Source organism: Bos indicus, chromosome 14, assembly GCF_029378745.1.
Source record: "Bos indicus isolate NIAB-ARS_2022 breed Sahiwal x Tharparkar chromosome 14, NIAB-ARS_B.indTharparkar_mat_pri_1.0, whole genome shotgun sequence".
NCBI lineage: Eukaryota > Metazoa > Chordata > Mammalia > Artiodactyla > Bovidae > Bos > Bos indicus.
Window position 1 is genome coordinate 32831501 of NC_091773.1, and position 25758 is coordinate 32857258.

The 25758-nt window shown below is 36.3% G+C and overlaps 1 protein-coding gene across 4 annotated transcripts in view; it reads left to right on the top strand.

Moving 5' to 3' along the window:
• Nucleotides 1-25758, top strand: part of C14H8orf34 (chromosome 14 C8orf34 homolog) — a 364577-nt gene that overhangs the window by 111991 nt on the left and 226828 nt on the right. For all 4 annotated transcript variants that reach the window (XM_070802638.1, XM_070802639.1, XM_019974143.2 and 1 more), the window contains 2 exons: nt 8431-8603; nt 14874-15040. In XM_070802638.1, the coding sequence (XP_070658739.1) occupies nt 8431-8603; nt 14874-15040 (340 nt within the window). The remainder of the gene's footprint in view (nt 1-8430; nt 8604-14873; nt 15041-25758) is intronic.

Sequence of the window (25758 nt, forward strand, 5' to 3'; positions counted from 1 at the left end):
AAATATTTTGTGGTATAAATATACTATGAGTGCTCAGTCACTAGTCCTGTCCAAGTCTTTGAGACCCTTTGGATTGTAGCCTGCCAGGCTCCTCTGTCCATGGGATTTTTCAGGCAGGAACACTGGAGTGGGTTGCCATGTCCTCCCCAAGGGGATCTTCCTGACCCAGGGACTGAACCTGAATCTCTTGGGTTTCCTCTGTTACAGATGGATTCTTTACTTCTGAGCCATGGGAGAAGCCCAATAGATACACCATGTTTTGTTTATTCATTCATCAATTTATGGACCTTTGAGTTGTTCTGCTTGTCAGCCATTAAGAAGGATGTTTGTAGGAACATTCATGCACAAGTTTTGTGTGGATATGTTTTTAAAATTTCTCTTGTATATGTAGGGAATGAAAATGCTAAAACATAACTCACTCTGTGTTTAACTTGTTGAGGAATTATCAAACTGTTTCGCATAGTGGCAGCACCACGTTACATTCCAGCCAGCAAGTATTAAGGTTCAAATTTCTCCATATTCTTGCTGACACTTGTTGTTTATCTTAAATTATAGCCATCCTTCTGATGTAAAGTATCAATATTATTTTACTGTGGTTTTGATTTACATTGTCCTAAAGACGCTTACTCCTTGGAAGGAAAGTTATGACCAACCTAGATAGCATATTCAAAAGCAGAGACATTACTTTGCCAACAAAGGTTCGTCTAGTCGAGGCTATGGTTTTTCCTATGGTCATGTATGGATGTGAGAGTTGGACTGTGAAGAAGGCTGAGTGTCGAAGAACTGATGCTTTTGAACTGTGGTGTTGGAGAAGACTCTTGCGAGTCCCTTGGACTGCAAGGAGATCCAACCAGTCCATTCTGAAGGAGATCAGCCCTGGGATTTCTTTGGAAGGAATGATGCTAAAGTGGAAACTCCAGTACTTTGGCCACCTTGTGCGAAGAGTTGACTCATTGGAAAAGACTCTGATGCTGAGAGGGATTGGGGGCAAGAGAAGGGGACAACAGAGGATGAGATGGCTGGATGGCATCACTGACTCGATGGACGTGAGTCTGAGTGAACTCCGGGAGTTGGTGATGGACAGGGTGGCCTGGTGTGCTGTGATTCATGGGGTCGCAAAGAGTTGGACACGACTGAGTGACTGATCTGATCAGATCTGATCTGAATGACTAACAATGTTGGTAATGCATTATTGAAACATTGAATCATACATTACCTTAATTTTCTCATTCTTTTATTCACTCTACAAATGTATATCAAATACTTTCTATTAACATATGCCAGACCTGGGAGAAGAAATGACAATTCACCTTTTGTAGGTGAAGGCAAGAATGTTAGTAGCTGATGGGTTTGGTGATAAGAAAATGAACAAATCCTCTGATGATTGCTCTCATTTTCTCACTGAGATAAGCAACATGATCAGTTGAGAATCAGGAGAGAGACAGGAGATGATGTAATTAAGGAATAAAAATATATCTGAACTGAAAGGGAAAAACACAACTAATTGAACTTCAATTAATCTTGCAGTATGACACATGCATTTTTAAAATGTGTTGTTAAAGGATAATTGCTTTACAGAATTTTGTTGGTTTCTGCCAAACATCAACGTGAATCAGCCATAGGTATACATATGTCCCCTCCCTCTTGACTCTCCCTTCCATCTCCCTGCCCATTGCATACCTCTAGATTGTCACAGAGCCCACGTTTGAGTTCCCTGAGTCATATAGCAAATTCCCATTGGCTATCTATTTTACATATGGTAATGTAAGTTTCCCTGTTACTCTCTCCATACATCTCACCCTCTCCTTCCTGCCCCTGCTCCGTGTCTATAAGTCTGTTCTCTATGTCTCTCTCCCTTGCTGCCCTGCAAGTAATTTCATCAGTACCATCTTTCTAGAGTCCTAATGCATATATATGCATTAGTATATGATTTTTATCTTTCTCTTTCTGACTTACTTCACTCTGTAAAATAGGCTTCAGGTTCATCCACCTCAGTAGAAATGACTCAAATGCATTCCTTTTTATGGCTGAGTAATATTCCTTTGTATATATGTACCACAGCTTCTTTATCCATTCCTCTGTCTATGGACATCTAGATTGCTTCTATGTCCTAGCTATTGTAAATAGTGCTGCAGTGAACCTTGAGGTACCTGTGTCTTTTTCACTTTTGGTTTCCTCAGGGTATATGCCTAGTAGTGGGGTTTCTGGGTCGTATGGTGGTTTTATTCCTAGTTTTTTAAGGAGTCTCCACACTGTTTTCTGTAGTGGCTGTATCAATCTACATTCCCACTAACAGTGACACATGCATTTTTAACTTTATTAGTAATACAGAATTTCTCTCAAGAGATTTTGAGAGAAACAACAGTTTGTTATAATACATTTTGCTCCTGATCCTTGCCAACACTGGCTATCGTCAAGTATTTTAATGAAAGTTTTTTCTCATGGATTCAGTTATTGCTTCTAATACTTAATTTCCAGTAAGATTGAATGCCTGCTTTTCTCTTTTGCTCATTTTTATTGCCCACTTATTTTTTCTTTAGATTTGTGTGAATTTATTATATATTTTTGGACATCAACTCTTGTTGGTCTTGTGTGTCTCAAATACCTTCTTAAATTTTTAGGCTTGTCATCACTTTTTAAATAGTGGCTTCTGTTAACAGACATTTTTAACATTAACTTATGTTTTGTTTAAGAAATCTTTTCTACTTAACATCATAAAAGTATTACTTTTTATTTTCTATTGAGGATTCTGTTTTTTATCTTTAATCTACTTGAAATTTTTTTTAATATTATAAGAAGTTGGAACATATTTTCCCCTATATGCATAATAAATTTCTTGTAACCATTTATTGAAAAGTTCATTTGTCCATAAATGTGCATGCTTCTGGTACCTTGTTTCTGGACATTCAGTTTTCCTCTTTGGTCCATTTGCTTATATCTGTTACTCTATTGGGTTTGGAGTTGCTTTGTATTTTAGATTAGTATGAGAGAATTGACATCTTTACATTTTTGAGTCTTTCTACTTATGAACAAGGCATGTTTCCATTTAATTAAATATTGTAGTGTTTTATGAAAAAGTCATATAATATATTCAAAAAGAGCAGGCAGATTTTTGTTAAATTGATTCCTAAGTACCTTGTGTTCTTGATTATGATTGTAAATGGTATCTGTTTTACAAGTTACATTTTAAAACTTGTTGGCATATAGGAATGAAAATTATTTTTCTAGTTTTATCTTAAATTCAGTAAACTTGCTAAACTCATTAATTTGTAACTTGTTTCTGAATTCTCTTGATTTTTCTATATAAAAAATATATGTGAATGATAATAGTTTTGTTTCTTCTTTTCGATTAAGTGATGAGATTAATTTGGGATAACCACACTGAATACTTTCTGTTAGAAAATAGAAATAATGAGAGGTTTATAGAAGTGAGTGGTTCGTCAGTTCAGTTCAGTCGCTCAGCGTGTCCGACTCTTTGCTACCCCATGAATCACAGCATTCCAGGCCTCCCTGTCCATCGGCAACTCCTGGAGTTCACTCAAACTCATGTCCATCGAGTCAGTGATGCCATCCAGCCATCTCATCCTCTGTCGTCCCCTTTTCCTCCTGCCCCCAATCCCTCCCAGCATCAGGGTCTTTTCCAATGAGTCAACTCTTCGCATGACGTGGCCAAAGTATTGGAGTTTTAGCTTTAGCATCAGTCCTTCCAATGAACACCCAGGACTGATCTCCTTTAGGATGAACTGGTTGGACCTCCTTGCCGTCCAAGGGACTCTCAAGAGTCTTCTCAAACACCGCAGTTCAAAAGCATCAATTCTTCAGCGCTCAGCTTTCTTCAACAGACCACCTCTCACATCCATACATGACCACTGGAAAAACCATAGCCTTGACTAGACGGACCTTTGTTGACAAAGTAATGTCTCTGCTTTTTAATATGCTATCTAGATTGGTCATAACTTTCCTTCCAAGAAGTAAGCATCTTTTAATTTCATGGCTGCAGTCACCATCTGCAGTGATTTTGGAGCCCAGAAAAATAAAGTCTGACACTGTTTCCTCTGTTTCTAGCAGCTCGCAAATCCTGCTGGACAGATGTTATCAGGTCTTTCTGTGCAAGGTGTTGGGAGGTGTTCCTTAATTGGGCCCTGGTTCTATTCCCTGGGAGTCCCCATCCATTGTTTTCCATATCTTGTGGCTTCATCGTCTGAACGTTTCTTTCTTTCTTTCTATTTTAACCTTTTGGCTACTTCTGAAGAAAGCATTGGAAAGGATTCCTTTGAGTAACTTCTTCAACTTTCTGACTTTATGTAGAAAAAATGGAGTTGCTAAAGGGCTATTTATTATTTCTTGAATAGTCTCAGTCCTTTTTCTTCAGGCTAATGCCTTTGCTAACTACCTCAAATAATTTTTGTGTTTCCTGGGTATTTGATTCAGAGAGTAAGTTAACATTTCAAAATTGCACAGGCCAAAACTGATTCTGAAGCTGTAAATATGTTTATGGATTTTTTTTCTTCCTAAAACGTCTTTCCTTAATCTGCAAATATAGGCTTAACATATAATAGTATTACTGTTAATTTTCATTCTTATACTTCAAATAATATTAAATTGTGGCAGATAAATATGCCTTTTCAGTAATTGCAAGTCATTAATTTGATTGCATGATTTCACAGCTGACAGCTTTGATTTCCTAGCTTTGGGAATATAAATACAGAAGGATATCAGATCAGTTGCTATGTTATGCAAACACTAAAAATTATTTGCTACATTTTCATGAAGGTTGGGGACTCAATATCAGGATATCTAACTATTTTGTCACTTATTATCACTTGGATAAATGTTCACTAAATATGTCTAAATCATATTTCACATGTTATTTTTGGTGTGTATTGGTATATTAATACATACTACATTGTATATATTTTAATATTGTATTTGTATAATATTTGGGGGAATTGTAAAGATTCAGTTGATCAAATCTAAATTTTAAGGAATTGTTCAAGACTCTTGTAGTATTGCAAATTATAAGCCTATTTCTCAGATTAAGGTATTTTATAAAATATAATTATAAGTACATATTTATCATAGAATATTGAAAAGACATGCAAATGCCAAAAGAAGAATTAAGAATTACCTGTAGTCCCTCCATTCAGATAAAACCATTAAATTCTGGTGTTACCATTGTGTTTTCCAGTAAATCAAGCAGTGTCTGGCCCATAGTGAATCATAATAAATATAAAAGAATGGATAAATGAAGGAGTTAGTCTATGAATGATGCATTGATGGTTTATAGTAGAAACCCTGAGAGGTTTTGATTGTCGTTTTTTATTGAAAGTGCCTGACTTTAAGCTTTGATTGCTGAGGCATCTACCTCAAAGGTGGTGTCCATGGAGTTTCCCAGGCAAGAATACTGTGGTTGGTTGTCATTTCTTTCTCCAGGGGATCCTCTCAACCGAGGGATTAAACCCAGGTCTCCTGAATTGCAGGCAGATTCTTTACTGACTGAGCTGCCAAGGATGCTTACTTCATTGGTAGCTATCACTAATAAACATATTTCAGAGATCCAGGTCCCACCCCCAACTTGTAGCTCCTTTGTTTTAGAGGTGTTAGTTGATTTTAATAATCTGATGATTCATTTTTTTTTCAATTGGCCACTTAGTTTTTCTCTTCCCACTTTACATTTCTACTCTCTCTTTTAAATTTGCCAGGGAAGAATGAGCCCATAAAAACCCATAGCCCCCACCTTTAACCCCAGTAAAAGCAGAAACTCAGGCCCATGCTTGGTCTCTTTCACTCTTCCTCTGTGTGGTCCCAGATGTACTGTGTAATTCAAGATGCTGTAAGTCATCAGTTCAGTTCAGTCGCTCAGTCGTGTCCTACTCTTTGTGATCCCATGGACTGCAGCATGCCAGGCTTCCGTGTCCATCACAAACTCTTGGAACTTGCTCAAACTCATGTCTGTCGAGTCTGTGATGCCACCCAACCATCTCATCCTCTGTCGTCCCCTTCTCCTCCTGCCTTCAGTCTTTCCCAGCACTGGAGTCTTTTCCAGTGAGTCAGTTCTTTGCATCAGCTGGCCAAAGTATTGTAGCTTCTGCTTCAGCATCAATCCTGCCAATGAATATTCAGGACTGACTTCCTTTAGGATGGACTGGTTGGATCTCCTTGCAATCTAGGGGATTCTCAAAGAGTCTTCTCCAACACCGCAGTTCAAAAGCATCAATTCTTTGGTGCTCAGCTTTCTTTATAGTCCAACTCTCACATCCATACATGACCACTGGAAAAACCATAGCTTTGACTAGACAGACATTTGTCGGCAAAGTAATGTCTCTGCTTTTTAATATGCTGTCTAGGTTCGTCATAGCTTTTCTCCCAAGGAGCAAGTGTCTTTTAATTTCATGGCTGCAGTCACCATCTGCAGGGATTTTGGAGCCGCCAAAAATAAAGTCTGTCACTGTTTCCATTGTTTCCTCATCTATTTGCCATGAAGTAATGGGACCAGGTGACATGGAATGTTGAGTTTAAGCCACTTTTTTTTTCACGCTCCTCTTTCACTTTCATCAAGAAGCTCTCTAGTTCTTCTTCACTTTCTGCCATAAGGGTGGTGTCCTCTGCATATCTGAGGTTGTTGACATTTCTCCCAGCAATCTTGATTCCAGCTTGTGCTTCATCCAGCCCAGCATTTCACATAATGTACTCTGCATATAAAAGTTTAATAAGCAGTGTGACAATGTACAGCCTGTTCGTACTCCTTTCACAGTTGGAACCATCTATTGTTCCATGTCTGGTTCTAACTATTGTTTCTTGACCTGCATACAGATTTCTCAGGAGGCAGGTAAGATGATCTGGTATTCCATCTCTTGAAGAATTTCCTACAGTTTGTTGTGTTCTACACAGTCAAAGGCTTTGGCGTAGTCAATAAAACACAAGTAGATGTTATTCCGGAACTCTCTTTCTTTTTCTATGATGCAATGGATGTTGGCAATTTGATCTCTGGTTCTTCTGCCTTTTCTAAATCCAGCTTGAACATCTGGAAGTTCATGGTTCACATACTGTAGAAGCCTGGCTTGGAGAATTTTGAGCATTCCTTTGCTAGCGTGTGAGATGAATGCAATCAGTCGTGTGGTAGTTTGAATGTTCTTTGGCATTGGCCTTCTTTGGGATTGGAATGAAAACTGACCTTTTCCAGTCCTGTGGCCACTGCTGGGTTTTCCAGATTTGCTGGCATATTGAGTGCAGCACTTTCACAGCATCATTTTTTTAGGATTTGAAATAGCTCAACTGGAATTCCATCACCTCCACTAGCTTTGTTATTAGTGATGCTTCCTAAAGCCACACAAAGATGCTTCTGTAAATTATAAACCTTTATTTTTTCAAGTTGCCTGGTGATTATTGCTGAAGAGTGTCTTGCACTTAGAACCACAAGGGCTGGTTCAATAACAGTGTTAGTTATTGGTAGGCTGAAACTGGCACATGAAGATATACCCATATGAATTTTTTAAACAAAAATTAGATCTTACAATAGGTATTGCTTTTTAATCTACTTTGTTTCCATACTGAGGTATCCCTAGCAGTTGCATGTCTTTGGTATTCATTTTAAAGTATTAAACGATGTAAATATTTAAAATAACATTTTAAGAGTCACATCATATCCTAGTTTATGAAAAAAGATCACGTTAGCATTTTTTAAAATTAGCATAGCATGCCTGTCATTGATACTGCTCTGCTTCAACCTCTACTGGATTTCTCTAAGTGTTAGTCGCTCAGTCGTGGCTGACTCTGCGACCCTATGAACTGTAGCCCACCAGGCTCCTCTGTTCATGAGATTCTCCAGGCAAGAATACTGGAGTGGGTTGCCATTTCCTTTTCCAAGGGATCTTCCCAACCCAGGGATTGAACCTGGGCCACCTGCATTGTAGGCAGATTCTTTACCATCTGAGCCACCAAGGAAGCCCCTGGATTTCTAGAAGTCCAAAATGCTTTGCAGTTGGAGGCAATGTATCCTCCTAACCCTATCTCTCCTGGACTTTGTTCTCTGACTCCACCTCAATTTCTTCCACATTTGAGAAATTATGTATCATTTTCTATCCACACCAAGCTCTTTCACTATGTGGGCCTTCCTATACACTCCTCCTTGTGTTGCAAATGCTAATCCTCCCCTCTTCCATCTTGAGAACAAAACACAGCCTAAGAAATCCAAATTTAAGATTTCATTCCTGGATCCTTTACCAAAACAGCCTTCATGAGTGGGCACCAATCCTATAGAGGAAGTCATCTGTAGAGATGGAAAGAACTATGTCAATTCAGAAAGAAAGGAAACAAAAGGAACATTTTGATTTGAGGAAGCAGTTTAAAATCTAGACAAGAATGTTTCCCTATCGCCCTTTTCATGGCAATATGTTATCTAAGGCACAGAAATTCTTTTCTTCTCTTCAGGAAACTATGGCATTTAGTTCTTCTCTTCTGAGACCTCGTGTGATTGGAGAATGGATTGGTCGAGAAGAGAATGATGCTGACCCACTGGCCGCTGAAATGCTACAGCCCCCAATTCCCAGAAGTAAAAATGAACAATGGGAAAATGAAGACAGTAGCTCTAGCCCTGCAGGAAGGTGAGATGAGATGTCTTCTAAGATCCTAAACACTTTCATCATTTCAGACAAAAGGGAAATCACATGCATGATTTTGATGAGATAACTCTTAGCAATTTTATATAGAATATTATATCACATATAAGATAAAAATTAATTTATATCTTTTAAAATTAGAGTTTTCTCAGATTTGCTTTTAGATTTGGTTTTGATTTTTTGCTTTACATCTAGCAAGCTTATCATTTCTTTGCTACCAAAACCAAATAGAAAAATAATTACAAGGACATAAACTGTCAGTCAAGACCTACTGTAATATTGGACAAGACTGGCTTATTATTAATTAGGGTGAGGCTTAAGATTGGAGAGGGAAGACTTCTGATTTACCAGAGAGATCTAGTTATTCAGCAAGAAGAAAACTATTAAATATATGTTAGTCTATGGTGGTTTAGTTGCTAAGTCGTGTCCAACTCTTGCTACCCCATGGACTGTAGCCCACCAGGCTCTTCTGTCCATGGTATTTTCCAGGTAAGAATACTGGAGTGGGTGGCCATTTCCTTCTCCAGGGGATCTTCCTGACCCTGGGATTGAACCCAAGTATGAAAGACTATACAAGGTAGAATTAGATGGAATATGTATAGAGAAACCTTGGTTTAGAACCATTTGAGTTTAGAGTTGATAACTATGATTGAATATAATTATTTACATTCTCTACAGTTTAACTTTTGAAATGATTTTGAAACTATTATAATTTGTGAATTTGGAAGTCCCTGATTTATTTCACTCAATCCTATGATGCTCAAAATGGTTTCAGAAGATTTGCCCTAAATTTCCATGTACAGGCGCTCATGTGTGCTAAGTTGCTTCAATGTGTCTGACTCTGAGATGCTCTGGACTATAGCCCTCTGTCCATGGGATTCTCCAGGCAAGAATACTGGAGTGGGTTGCCATTTCTTTCTCCGGGGGATCTTTCTGGCCCAGCCATCAAAGTTGCATCTCTTTATGTCTCCTGCATTGGAAAACAGTTCTTTACTACTGAGAAGCCCCCTCTATATACTAGTAGAAGTCAGATGATTTTGAAAAGTCTAGATAATATTTTTTAGAAAAAGTATATTCAGTATAACTATTTCTTGTAGTACTAACTGCAGTGAGTAAAATTTGAAATGTAGATGAAAACTTCTATGAGGAAGTTGGAGTGAAAAGGCATTATCAAGGCATGGCTTACACAAGATTGAGGAAAAATGCTCATGGACTGAAATGTGACGGTAACTTAAACTTTCTGTGAGTGTTGCTAGCTGAGCGCCACAGAAGAGTTTTTCCTGTGCATGGCATAGCCACAGTAACTTTGTGTTTCCTACATTAAATTTAGCAGCAACCAATAACCATTCTTTCTCAAGGAGAAAATTGTATTTTCTACAATGTAATAGCTTTCAGGGTTTTTTTCCTTTAACTTATCACTTGGTTAGAGGGAAGGAAATTCAGAATACTCATTTAATGTGCTTCAGGCATATAGAAAATTGATTCTGTTTCCATGAGAAATAACTTTTAAATTATTTAAATAGTTGAAGTGTACTGTATAAGGAGAAGAAAACCATTTCTAAAAATCCATTTACCTTCTTTCGTGAAATGTCAGATCAATTTCACCTGTCAATGAGGGTAATTTTATTTTTAACACTAGACATATGAAACACACTAGACCTTTATCTTTATTCATTGCTAGATCTTTAGTTCTTAAATATAAAATAGAGAAATGTCAATTTTCATTGTGCTTTCATTTAGTCATAATAATAAATAGGAGCTATTTACTGCAAATGTTAGCCCTTCTATTTTCTTCCTAGCTTCAGTGAGCTTTTATTTCCTCTTGAATATCCAATAAAGGAGACTTTCTCTTCCAATCCTACTAATATCCACTACCCAGAAAACTCAGTCCATGGAGCTCTCGCTCAAATATTTGTTTTGAAAGCTTGTTTTCACTTTTATTTTGCTCTATCTTTAAATAATGAGTTGCTATATTACCTCTATCTTTAAATAATGAGTTCATATATTACCTTTGAAATGAAGGAAGTGGTGAAAATCCTGCTCAGATGCCCCATTAGAGAAAAAAGAAGGCGTACTTTCTGAACTAAATTTAAAGAGTAGCAATAAAGTTATGGGTTAGAAACTATATTCCGTCATCTAATACAAAACGAAGATTTCTGAATTTATGCCAGGAGCTCACACAGCACTAAATTTGACTTGAATGAATAAAAACAGATTGGGGAGCAATTTCGTAGTGACTCAAGTCTGTTACTAGAGTATTAGCTTTTGCCCTTGAATAGTAATAACCTTGTTTTATAACGTAACCAGTCTTAAAAATCAGCAGACTAATTACATTCTAGACTCCTGAAAGAGAAGACTTAATTTTTAAGGATGACTTCTGTTTTTCTCTCCCCCACTGGACCTCCTACATTGCCATTGTCAGTAGACATCTGCTATGTGAGTAAAGGAGGCACAGAAGACTGTGAGCAGACATCTAATAAATAAAAGTTATTTATACGAAGGGTTGTTCATAGTCTATCTTAACATTTTATCTCTTTTCCTATTATGGATTACCCTCCTGTTAATTGCTCAGGTCTTATTTGAATGGTTGTTATTACAATACCCAATCTTTAGTACATCGCTAATTTTCCCTCTCATTCAGAACAAATACAGACAAAATAGGCTGGACTTTTCATCATTAGATTAGACAGGATTAAATAAATTGTGCAGTAAACCATTGAGAGTCTTATGAATAGACTCTTACCCACCATATTTTCCTGGAACTTTTAAAAAATGATACACTTGGCCTGAACTTTTTCCTTAGGTTCTATAAATACAGCATTGTGTGAAGAGGGTAAACAACTTTAGTATACATAGCTGTCATCTGAAAGGTTAAGTGCTGGTGAAAATGAAGGCAATTATGAGGGCAATATAGAGAAACTAATAAAATAAGACAAGACAATGTAATTGTTAATTGTCCAGAGAGTTTAAGAAAGTAAAGCATCTGAACAAGAAGACAGAAGAAAGAGTCATAAGAGAGAGGCGACTGTGTTAGGGAACCATTGCATGCTTTCTATGATTGTCATGTGCTACCATCTGACACTGGTTGCTGTGGCTTGTCTAGGTGTTTAGTGGGAAGCATATATATTCATTGCACATTTAGAGTTATTAAAAATAATCACACATTGATAATATAAATATAAATAAAAATTGAGTTAATAAGCCTATATACTTATATTTTGAACCATCTTAATTAGAATTTTCAATAGCTGATAATAGACTTCCTAAAATTACTTGCTAAATTATAATTGAATTTTTAAATAGGCTTATCAAGCCTTGAAAGCCTAATGAAGCTCCTCTAAGATGAACCACATTATTAAAGTAAGAATAACATCAATAAATATTATAGATCTTGTAAATTGACTTTATTCATTGAGAGCATTGTTATCAGATGTAAGTATGCCATAAAATGAATAGAAAATGTTATGACCTGGAAATATATATTAAATATTGAAAGCTAAATTCACTTCCCACAGGCAGTGCTCCTTTTCATTAAAGCTCATAATTGCTTCTGATATATCTGTTAACAAACCCTAGAAATGTTCCCCTCCTCTTAGAGCTCCTCTGCTGGCAGCTAGAAAGAAACAACAAACAAGCAAATATATTAATTTATGCCATAAATTCAAGTAGTGATAAGAGGTATGATGGAAAATAAACCAGAACAAGAAAGAAGAAAATGGATGGAGGGCACTTTAAAAAAAAAAGAAGTCAAGAATAAAGAAATAATCATAAAATTGTCTAATTTTGGCTGTTGTGTGCATGTTAGAAAATACATAATACATGTGGCAGAAACCATATCAAACTTAGTAATTTCTTTGCTATTCTCTAATATTCTCCCTTGCAGATTTTTAGCATAAAGAATATTGATTAATCAAAAGTGATTTTGCCAAAATAATTTAAAAACAAATCTTAAAAATATCTAAAACATACAAAAATTATACTTTATAACTCACAAATTTCTCTTTAAAACCAAAAAAGTATATAACTATCATATATTTCAGAATGTTGATGAGGTAATTTTAATATATTAAAATTTTGCTGTCATTTATTTAAGAATATATTCATTTATTTAGTCAGGAAATACTTACCCTGATTCAAATAGTCATTTCATGAAACACATTGCTAGTTGTCTTTGGACTGTCTTTGACTCAGATGGACTCATTATTAGACAGCTTTTTGGAGTCAATCTGTGTCTCGTTCTGGTAGCACACCACCATCTTCATGACCAAATGATGTATTTTAATGAGACTAAAGAAAACACTTGCGTCACCATTCATGAAATGGTCTTGGTCATTGTCAGCTGATGAATGAGAGTTTGTCATCTGCTGCTTGTTCCTCAATATTCACATTCCAGTCTATTCGTTCGTTTTTCTTTTGTTTCACTACCTATCTTTCCATTTCCCTGGATTCTCACATCTCTGAAGTTGGAGGACTCATATTACATCTACTTTAATTAATTCATATTTTATTAGAAAATATGAGATTCAAAAAGAAAGTGTGAATTTGTTAAATATTTATTGAGCATTAATTAGCACAAGGTAATGTGCTAGGTACTGGTCGAGACCAATATGGAAACAAAAACTGTAGACTCCAAGTATTGGGTTGACCAGAAAGTTTGTACAGATTTTCCCATAAGATGTTATGGAAAAGCAGTACTTACTTTAAAGTGAGGAGAATGGCAAGGACATATGTCTTATTTCTGAAGCTCAGTGCCCACAATACCTGGTACATAGCAAGAAGTTAATGTCTTGCTAAATAAATTATAAAAATATCACATTTAGACATATAAAGAAAAAAAAGAGCTCTTTTGCATAAATCAAAATGCAGCAATTAAGGATGAAACTTTTTGTGGTCTCTTCAACAACTTGGGCCTTAATGCAAAGAGAACCTGTTAATTTCTGATTAAGAGTCAAGACAAAAGGCACAGATTTTCCAACTAAGCTTCAGTAGTGAACTAAACAAGCTTAGCAGATAGCTCAAGAGAGGAATCATCCAGTTTTCCTACAAAAGAGACCACGCAGGGCGAGAAAAGTCTAACACTTACCAACCTGTGTTCATAATCAGAATGTGAAATAAAAGGGAGCAAGGTCAGACCCCCTGAAAGAGTGGGGCCAGGATGAGGAGAGCAGATATCAAAAGGCAGACCATCCAGTGGGAGGAGGTAGAGGGGTCGGCCACTTTCAATTGTCCTTTTCCAGGTGATCCTTGTTTAGAACTTGTGTTAGACCAAAGCAAAGTGGAGTCCTGAAGTATATTAATGGGCTTTCCCACATGGCTCAGTGGTAAAGCGGAGAAGGCAATGGCACCCCATTCAAGCACTCTTGCTTGGAAAATCCCATGGACGGAGGAGCCTGGTGGGCTGCAGTCCATGGGGTTGCTAAGAGTCGGACACGACTGAGCAACTTGACTTTCACTTTTGAGTTTCATGCATTGGAGAAGGAAATGGCAGCCCACTCCAGTGTTCTTGCCTGGAGAATCCCAGGGACAGGGAAGCCTGGTGGGCTGCCGTCTCTGGGGTTGCACAGAGTCCGACACGACTGAAGCGACTTAGTAGCAGCAGCAGTAGTGGTAAAGAATCTGCCTGCCAGTGCAGGAGACACAAGAAATACAGGTTTGATCCCTGGGTTGGGAAGATGCCCTGGAGGAGGAAATGGCAACCCACTTCAGTATTCTTGCCTGGAAAATTCCATGGAGAGGGTAGCCTGGTGGTCCATGAGGTCACAAAAAAATGGACATGACTTACTGACTAAACAACAACAATATATATAGTCATTATACATTTAGAGTTTTTATTAGAAAATCTACAAACAAATTTTCACTAGATTATTTTGCTAATATATGCTAAAGCTGAAACTCCAGTACTTTGGCCACCTCATGCGAAGAGTTGACTCATTGGAAAAGACTCTGATGCTGGGAGGGATTGGGGTCAGGAGGAAAAGGGTATGACAGAGGATGAGATGGGTGGATGGCATCACCGATTCGATGGACCTGAGTCTCAGTGAACTCCGGGAGTTGGTGATGGACAGGGAGGCCTGGTGTGCTGCGATTCATGGGGTCGCAAAGAGTCGGACACGACTGAGCAACTGAACTGAACTGATGCATAGATTTGCAAAGCAAAATAATCTAGTGAAAATTTGTTTGTAGTTTTTAATTAGTTACCACAGCTAACTGATAATGTCATCATCATTGAAAATTCACATTGAACTATTTCTTCAGCTTAAAGGTGGAGCTCAAGACTAAAGGACTAAAACAGCAGCAACAGCAGCACAAGAAACTTCTGGCAGCCATGCTTTCTCAAGATTCTTTTGAGTCTGTCCATAGTCCCACCCAATCTGTAACAGAAGAAGATATTGATAATGAAGATGATGCAATGGAATTGCTGGGTAATTTTAAAAATTAATAATTTCTCTTTTTCTTCTCTGGTATTGTAAAAGTGTGTAGTGGTTTAGAGATTTTAAAGGTTTTGAGTGGTTTTGTCATAGGGGAAAGAAACCATTTAACACTCACTTTTCATTAGACTTTCATGGAGTTGCATGTGAGAATTAAGTTGAAATCAACTCAGCATGTAAAATATTTATCAGACTATATTTTGTGCTTTGTATAGGCAGTACTTACCTTCTCCCTGCTTAATCAGTCTTTATTCTCTGTGCAATTGTGATACAAATTCAGGTCTGTCTGTTTTATTCTCTGATTATTACTGCCTTGGTCACATCTTTTGTCTATACAATATATCCAGAGTACCTATTTCAGAGTTCATTCCAAGCTGTCTCACTATTGTTTCAAAGATATTTTAGAAAAAGCAAGTTAAACTTAAAGGGGCAGATAGTAAATTAATGTTTGTATGTCTTCCATAAATGACAGGAAAGTTAGCAGAGATTTCAGTGTTTTTATAGTCTTATTACTTTTATGGAAGCCTTATTGATGTTGTATATATAGGAAGTCCTTTTGTATCTTTTAATGAAGTAGATGTCTATTTTTGTTTCATCAGAAATCTCTGCATAGTAGCTTGTTTTTTAATTGAAATTCCTTTTGTAAAACCATATTTTCAAAGAAAGAAATGAAATTTTATTTCAGAGTGAATGATCCACATATAAAACAGAGTTTTTATTTCAGTGATGTTATCTATTATATTCTAAATAATTAGGACAACTTTCAAATATTTTGTAACATTATACTAGGAAATGAAAAAATGATAAAAATCATTTGAATTTTTCAAATAAGTTTTACATATAGATAAAGGACCCCCAAAAATACACAGATTTTTTTAAAGATTTTTTTCTAAACTAGCTTCCTGGGTTTTAAGTGTTTATAGCAGTAAAATATATTATTATAATAAATGATATAGGTCTCCAAGGATAGGCTTACAAAGTGTTATTTAGTTAGTGATGGCAGGTTCACTGATCTCTGATGTTATAATAACTGCATTAATTCCAAAATTGAGAAGACTGTGTCATGGCATTTTCGCTTCATGCTGTTCTTTTTTTTTTTTTTTTTAAAGAACTGTTAAGTTTTGTTGTATTTTTTAAGGGATCTCATCTCCCACCAGACGTGCCAGATGCGGTGCCTGTGCCTTCATCCAACTTCCATTCAGCAAACGTTTACTGAATGCTAGGCACTGGACTTAGTCCTGGGGATGTAAAAATAATTGTGGTTTCTGTGTATGTTCCAGTGTTCAAAATGAAAGTACAAATACATCACTCAGTTTTCATTACAGGTGCTAATTTGGTTAAGCACAGAGTCGTACACAGGAATAGCATCCATTGCGGAAGTAGGGGCCAGTGATCAAGGAATGCTTTCTAGAGAGACTTGTTCCTCTGCTAAGTCCTGGAGGATAGGTGGATGGAGTTTGGCAGGCAGAGTGTGGTCCTGACCCTTGCAGCTTTGCTGATGCAGGAATGGATTCTTGTTGTGCTCCATGACACTGCCTATATGTTGTTCCTCTGCCCTCATCAGTAGCAGTGAAGGGGGTGAGTCTGCAATAGTGACTGTTCATGGATGTGGCCTGTGTGACATCAGTGTTGATGTATCGGTACGTGGATAATCGGTTGTACAGATATCCTTCTGTCTCATCCCTTTCCTTTAAATGACAGCTCATGGTCAGTTGATACCCATATGAAGGTAGTTTTACCTTATCTTGCAGAGAATATCTTTTGAAGAAATCCAGGCATTCTCTGAATCGCCTTGAGATTCCTGAGAGCCTCAGGAATGTCTTATCAGAATGGTTGCTGTTGTTCAGTTGCTCAGTAGTGTCTGACTCTTTGCAACCCCATGCCCTGAGGCCCACCAGGCTCCTCTGTACAGGGGATTTCCCAGGCTAAGAATACTGCAGTGGCTTAGGAACTCATCTTGTTTCAGTAACACCAAGGGATTCTTTAAGGAGACTCAGGCGTCCACTCAGTATTGGCATCCCTATATCTCAGCTCTGCTGTTCTGAAGTTTCTAGTCTCCCAAGATGAAGACCAAAGGACTGGGTTTTGGAGACTTCCTAATGTGAGCAATTAATAGCTGGGTCTCAGTTTTGTTTTGTTTTAAATAGACACTTCAGCCTGTGGTCTGAACAAATTTAAGAATGAGGTAGTTGGAGGTTTGGACTTTTCTCCTTCTGAAGTCTGCATATGTCAGCACAGGCAGATGGTGCTTTACTAACGCTTGTCTCTAGGTTATGAGATTTCTCTGCGATAATATAGAATATTCCAGGCACACTTGGATGTCCCCTAAAATAATGCCATATACAACCCTGTTGCCTAGCTGTCTCAGTGAACAAAGGTCATAATACAGAAAACTCTAAGTAAAATGTTCTTTGAATATGAAATATATTTGTCTCTAAGGCCCTAATATTTCTACTCATTAATATTATTCTATTATTTAGAAATATTTATTTAAAATGTAGACTCAAAGTTTTTTTCCAAATTAGTATATGTAAGTTCATGACTTATAATGTTAGTTATGCCTTTAACTAATGTAGTGAATGGCTCATCTCTTACATGAAGTCAAACAGATGTCCATGAATAATTTCAGTTAGTGAAGGAGCTAAGAATTTTTCAGCCATGATATAGTAGTAGATGAATATGTGAAGTACAGGTATGAAATAAAATGGTTATTAAGTTACTCAATTTTAAGAACTGCATCTTCAGTAGGTTTGTGCATTCCATTGGATTTTAAATCCTACACCAATCAATTGATGCAACATTCCTTAATCAATTTAGAAACTCTATAGTATCTATCTTCTTAGTCCTTTTAATATTAGATTTGCATCTTGTTTATTATTAAAGAATTTTGAGATAATCATTTTGAAACTCTGATTCTAGAAAAACATAAGTGAAGTGATTGTACATATTTGAGGGAAATATAAATACCAAGTTCTTGAACTTATTTGAAATCGAATTTTAGCATGTGAAATCATTGTAAACTGCAACAGAGACATCTGGTATTTAAAATATCTTTTTGAATCTACGACATTGTTTAGAATGAATTTACTATAGCTTATGTATTTTAAGGGTTTAACTTGTGATTGTTAACTATACTGTAATTGGCTGAAAGTTTTATTTATTATGCATGGGAAGCAGTCTATATACTTTGTGCAGTGATAAATAAGTAAAAAACATAATTATTAGTTAATGTTAATATAAGAGAAGATTATTCCTAAGTAAAAACTTATTGATTTGAAGGGAAAAAAACTTTTAATTGAATTAGTAGAACTTCTTAAGAGTAAAATTATTGGCCCTTGTTTTGTTTGTTCAGGAATCTAGTATTATTAATATATGCTAATATTTAATTCTTCACAGTTGTGTATTTGTGAATTTCTTTTCTAAGTGTACTAGACAAGTGAAAATATTATAATACAATATCTATAACTTTAAGCAGATTATTTTCTATAATTACTTAAAATGCTATTTAAAAACTCATAATATAAAAGTAGCTTTTAGTATGGAATTAAGATATACATGTGTGTGTGCTCAGCTGTGTCTGACTCTTTGCCACCCTATGCTCTGTAGCCCACTAGACTCCTCTGTCCTTGGGGTTTTCTCAGCAAGAATACTGGAGTGGGTTGCCATTACTTCCTTCAAGAGATCTTTCTTACCCAGAGACCAAACCCATGTCTCTTGTGTTTCCTGCATTGGCAGATGGATTCTTTACCACTATGCCACCTGGAAAGCCTGGAATCAATATATAGCAGAGAATAAAATATCCAAACTTGTGAAATTTTAAGATACAACAATTTTAAGCACCTCTGAAGTTGGTGCTGTAATTACAGAAAAGGTTGAATAAGATATCTGCCAATTCATCTCAAATTAAGTAGTTTTCAACTTCAAATATAAGATGTTGTCAAATATTTCAATAATTATGCTAGAATTGATCACAATGAATAGAATGAGGAAGAATATTCACATTATTTTTAGAGTTATTAAATTGAATAACTTTTCAAAAGTGGTAAAACAAATACCTGTATATTTTACTCCATTCACTTGCATAGAAGATTTGAGGAACCTCATTAGTTTAAAAGATATTTCAGCTTGTATAAGTCTATTTTCATTATATTACATGGAATTTTCATTTTATTTTTGATGGGACTTTCATTGCAGTTATGTGTTTGATTATTCTGTATATAATTTATCCTCATTTTAAATGCCATCAGAACTTTTTGAAAGCTACTTTTTTGCACATTTTAGTATGGTATTACTTTAAAAAGCTTTCTCTTAGATTTTTCTCTGAATTGATGCTGAGACAAATATCTAAAAATCACTTTCCAGAGAGGCTAAAAAAGAGAAACAGCTTTAGTCATGCTTTATAGTTCCTAGTCTTAGCTTATATATAATCATATCAAAATTAAAACTGTTTTACTGAAAACAAGGTGATTGCAAATATATTTTATTTATTTTAAATTGAATAATTAAAACCAAATATAATTATTCTGGTATTCTTTGCAGAATATAGTAATTGAATTTGTAAAACTCAGTTGGCAGTATCTTGCCAAATTATGTAAAATATAAACTTAATTTTCTGAAAGGACTTATTTGTCAAAAGTTTTACAAATTATTTTTTTTTAATTGGATGCTTCTTAAAACAGACCATTCATATTTGCAGAATAAAAACATACATTTCAACTAATGAGGAATGGATACTGTCACTCATTGATGTTAAAGAAAAAAATGGAGAGGGCCTTTAAATGTTTAAAAAAAATATGTCTACCTATCTCTATACCTGTATTTTAATAATCTAAAGCATATAATATGGTCTAAATCACAAAGCGACATTCTTTAAAACTTCATTTCTTTTGTGTATTGATTATTGGGAACATCAGGATGTCAGAAAACTTATAATTTTAAAATGATATTCTTTGTAGAAATTTTTCTTTTAAAAAGTCTCAGGACCTTACAAAATTATATTTATGGATCCTTTAATACTGTCTACAAGATTGCTTTAAATATGGTTTAGAAATTCATTCAGCATATACAAAAGTAACTTAAAACAGAATTAGTACATATTTGAGATTAAAATATCCAAATTAGTGGATGTTAAGACATAGCAATTTTGAGCACCTCTGAAGTTAGTACTCTAAATTTAGAACATACTGAATAAAATACCTTCCATACCTCTCAATTTAAGTAGCTCTCATTTAAAAATATTAGATAGTCTCAAAAATTCCAGTAATTACACTGGCAATATTAACCAAACATTATAGAAAATTGGCACATATATTTTTAAGTGTTCACTAAATTAATTAGCACAATTGAAGAGCTAAGATGCATGTACACAGATGTGTGAAAATCTTTTTCACGTGCTGAATAATAAAGATTTCCTCCTGTTAAGCCATGGAATATATTATAAAAGAATTTCCATGAACTACTTCTGCTGTAGAGTTTGTCCTGCATTTCTGAATTCTGACTTCATCTTGCTTTGTACCATCATTGCCTGCACAAATGCCAAGTGAGCTTGGTTTAAAGTGTAACCTGAGTGGGGTTAATAGCACAGTCCTTGTCTTTCTGGATTATAGTGAAAACATTTGAGAAAATCCACTGAAACACATTCTTCCATTCAGCAACTATCACACATCTGGTATGTGAACAGTGCTAGTACATATTAATAAACAGCACTAAGAATATTGTGTCCTCTGTGGAAATGGCAACCCATTCCAGTATTCTTGCCTGGAAAATTCCATGGACAGAGGAACCTGACAGGGTGCGGTCTGTGGGGTTGCAGGGAGTCGGACACGACTGAGCAACTAACACTGACCTCTTTAGGCTGTGAAAGAAGAGTGAATCTAGTGAATATTGGCATCTACATAGAAATCAAATATTCTGTAGCTCTTTGCTTTAGCTCTCAATTAGTCCATTAATTCATTCATAGGTTTGTTAACGTTTCCACTGACAGTGACTCTGCACATTCCTGGGAGTTCAAATTTGCACAAATGCAGATATGTTTCATAAACTGTCAACTCTTCAGGGATGATTCTTAAGACTTGTTTTGCTTAAAAATCATTTGAGAAGCTTATTAAATGCCAACTCATGTGGCCTTTATCCCCAATTTTTGTTTCATTAGATTTGGATACAGCCCATGAAGCAACGTTTTTCAACATAATTGCCCTTCCTCCCATCTTGCAAGAGATTCTATTACAGGTGTTGTTTAGAACATATAGTGAGGAACTCTAATCTTAGTGTGTGAAGTCAAAGTGTTAGTCACTCAGTCATGTCTGACATTTTGCGACACCATGGACTGTAGCCCACCGAGCTTCTCTGTCCATGAGATTTCCCCGGAAAAAATACTGGAGTGGGTTGCCATTTCCTTGTCCAGGGGATCTTCCAGACCGAGGGATTGAACCCCAGTCTTCTGCATTGTAGGTGGATTCTTTACTGTCTGAACACCCAGGGAAGCCCATATGGTCAACACACTCTTTTGTTTGATGTGATATATCCTGAAGCAAGAGGAATAAAATATTAGAAAGTCTAACTTTTACAACAGAAAGTACATGGAATAGAGGTCTCTGAGTTAACCAAATTCTTTTTGAACTGTTTCCTGGAGATAAGGAAAACTCTTGCTAAAAAGCTCTGGGTGATGCAGTTTGTATTACCTTATTATCTCTTTCTTCCTGATATCTTATTTAGAGGAGCACTTTGTTCAGTTAGGTTCAGTTGCTCAGTCCTGTCCAACTCTTTGCAACCCCATGGACTGCAGCACGCCAGGCTTTCCTGTCTATCACCAACTCCTGGAGCTTGCTCAAACTCATGTTCATTGAGTCGGTGATGCCATCCAACCATCTCATCCTCTGTCGTCCCCTTCTCCTCCTGCCTTCAATCTTTCCCAGCATCAGGGTCTTTTCTAATGGGTCAGCTCTTTACATCAGGTAGCCAAAGTATTGGAGTTTCAGCTTCAGCATCAATCCTGCCAGTGAATATTCAGGACTGATTTCCTTTAGGATTGATTAGTTTGATCTCCTTGCAGTCCAAGGGACTCTCACGAGTCTTCTCCAACACCACAGTTCAAAAGCGTCAATTCTTCGGTGCTCAGCTTTCTTTGTAGTCCAACTCTCACATCCATACATTACTACTGAAAAAACCATAGCTTTGAATAGATGGACCTTTGTCGGCAAAGTAATGTCTCTGTTTTTTAATATGCTGTCTAGGTTGGTCATAGTTTTTCTTCCAAGGAGCAAGAGTCTTTTAATTTCATGGCTTCAGTCATCATCTGCAGTGATTTTGAAGCTCCCAAAAGTTACATGTTAGGAATTCTAGCATAGACCTGAGAACATGGTTCTGATGAGTTTCTATCTTATATTAAATCTTTATTTAGGATTCTTACCTTGCTTTCATTAGATGTGACTCATAAGCCTCCTTCACTGCCTTCTAGAAGTACTTCTTTAATATTTGGAACTGTATTTGTATTTCATACTCTTTGCTCTTCATTTGTGTCTCTTTTCAAATATATCAGAACATTTGCAGATGATAACTAGGGTTTTATATAGAGATTGCCTTCTAAATAAATATAAACTTGTCTATCACCAAAAGTATATGCTATACTACATGATTTACTTTTATAGTATTTAATGAAGAATATTGCTTTTTTCCTTTAAAAAAATTTTCCAATGGGGAAAGTAGATCAGCATAACAGAATGAAGTCAATAGTTTGAAAATTTAAACCTATAAGCAAAGTATTGGTAATTGTCTTTCATCTTACTTATACATCTATGTGAAAATTCCTTTATTTGAGAGATAGCTGTTAGTATATGTATGGATTTGTTGTTGTTGTTCAGTTGATCAGTTGTGTCCATCTCTTTGCAACCCCATGGACTGCAGCATACCAGGCTTCCCTGTTCTTCACTGCCTGCTGGAGTTTGCTCAGATTCATGTGCACTGAGTGGATGATGCCATCCAACCATCTCATCCTCTGTCATCCACGTCTCTTCTTGCCCCCTCAATCTTTCCCCAGCATCAGGGTCTTTTCCAGTGAGTTGGCTCTTCGCATCTGGTGGCCAAAGTATTGGAGCTTCAGCTTCAACCTCAGTCCTTCCAATGAACATTTAGGATTGATTTCCTTTAGGATTGATTGGTTTGAGCTCCTTGTTATCCAAGGGACTCTCAGGAGTCTTCTCTAGCACCACAGTTTGAAAGCATCAATTCCTTAGTGCTCAGCCTTCTTTGTGGTCCAACTCTCACATTCATACATGACTACTGGTAAAACCATAATTTTTACTATACGGACCTTTGTCAGCAAAGTGATATCTCTGCTATTTAATACCCTTTATAGATTTGTAATAGCTTTTCTTCCCAGGAGCAAATGTGTCAATATTATGGCTACAGTAACCATCTGCCATGATTTTGGAGTCCAAGTAAATAAACTGTTGTCACTTTTTCCATCTTTTTCCCATCTATTTGTCATGAAGAGATGGGACTGGATGCTGTGATCTTAGTTTTTTAATGTTGAGCTTTAAGCCAGCTTTTTCACTCTCCTCTTTCACCTTCATCAAGAAGTTCTTTCAATACATCTTTCTTGCTTCGAAATGTTATACATTTTTGACATAAACATTATAAGTTAATGTGCTTTTTCATGTTTAGGTCATAGCTTTTCACTGATTATTTTGCAAAAGCATGAGCCATATTGTTAGGTGGTGCATAGAGTCTATGGTCAGAGCACTGGACTGGAACTCTTAAGACTGGCTCCAGCTCTCATGGTGCCTCTTGTTAGTTTTGTCACCTGAACTACAAGTAATTCCTTGTAAAATGTGGATAGCAGTATTTCTGTCACATAGGCCTGCTTTGGGAATAAAAATGAAGTATTCTCTGAAAGGTGCTGTTACTTTATTTCTTTTTGTCATGCTTAACAAAAATATTTGGAAGAAGACACTGGAATTTATATGTAAAACTTTCCTTCCAAATCAATTCATATCTTTTGACATACATGTTGTCTAGTTATAAGCAAAGGAAAAAGAAAATAACTTTCTTTACCATTGGGAAACTGCCTATTGCCAGTAAAAATTTTACACAAAACAGTAACATCAAAGGCTTGAAGAGAAAGAATGTAAAACCACAAATGTATTTGCAAGTCAAAGTATTTGCTCAGTTCAGTTCAGTTCAGTTCAGTTGCTCAGTTGTGTCCGACTCTTTGCAACCCCATGAATCGCAGCACACCAAGCCTCCCTGTCCATCACCAACTCCCAGAGTTCACTCAGACTCACGTCCATCGAGTCAGTGATGCCATCCAGCCATCTCATCCTCTGTCGTCCCCTTCTCCTCCTGCCCCCAATCCCTCCCAGCATCAGAGTCTTTTCCAATGAGTCCACTCTTTGGCATGAGGTGGCCAAAGTACTGGAGTTTCAGCTTCAGCATCATTCTTTCCAAAGAAATCCCAGGGCTGATCTCCTTCAGAATGGACTGGTTGGATCTCCTTGCAGTCCAAGGGACTTTCAAGAGTCTTCTCCAACACCACATTTCAAAAGCATCAGTTCTTCAGCTGGGTCACTACAAAATATTGCATCAATTTTTAACATGGATATTTAAGCAAGGACAAACATTATCTGATTTGGTTAAGGTTATAGAGGCGGAGAAGGCAATGACACCCCACTCCAGTACTCTGGCCTGGAAAATCCATGGACGGAGGAACCTGGTAGGCTGCAGTCCATGGGGTCAAGAAGAGTCAGACTGAGCGACTTCACTTTCACTTTTCACTTTCATGCATTGGAGAAGGAAATGGCAACCCACTCCAGTGTTCTTGCCTGGAGAATCCCAGGGATTGGGGAGCCTGGTGGGCTGCCGTCTCTGGGGTCTCACAGAATCGGACACGACTGAAGCGACTTAGCAGCAACAGCATAGAGGAAATTATTCCACTCTTTAATTTTCTTCCATGTAAATGTATTTTAGGAGGAAGAGAAAAATGCTTTGTACTTACACATAAATGTACACCAATAAATGTTGGGCTGAAAGAAGGAATAGGAAGAGGGAGAAATAAGGAGGAGACATAGAAGAACTAGAAATTTATGTTCTGTGTTTACATACTTATGTGTAAGTAAAGTCATAAATGTGTTGAAAATCTATGACCTTCAAAAAGTCTTTTAATTATATTGAGAAGTATGAACATATTTGAAATACCACAATTCCAATGGTTTTACGTTAATTCATTATATAAACAAATCACAACCAAATTGCAAATCAGTATTAAATAATTTTAGGGTTTTGTTGCTTTTGAAATAAATTTGCCTATTTCATATACTTAATAAAATGGTGATGTTATACTTCAAGATGATTTGTTTAGCCGTGGTAATGGTTTTTATATAATTTGACTGAATTTGAATAAAATTTGTACTCTGTGTAAGAGCCATTTGAAACTGGTACAAAATTCATAACTTTATTGTATTTTTTTTCTTGGTTGAAAATGTGCAAATAAGTGTGATTAGTTCAGAAATTATTTGCATTTTAATGTAAAAAAAATAGATATTATAGAGGCATTAAAACTTTTCTCTGAATTGCTTGAAAGTTCTTGTATAACTATAGTGATCTATTTAGATTTTCATGTTATAATACCACTAATATCTTTTTTTAATTATCTTTAAATAGAAACCTTAAAATTATTGAAGTTGAACAGTGAATATGCATTAACAGAAGAGCGCTCT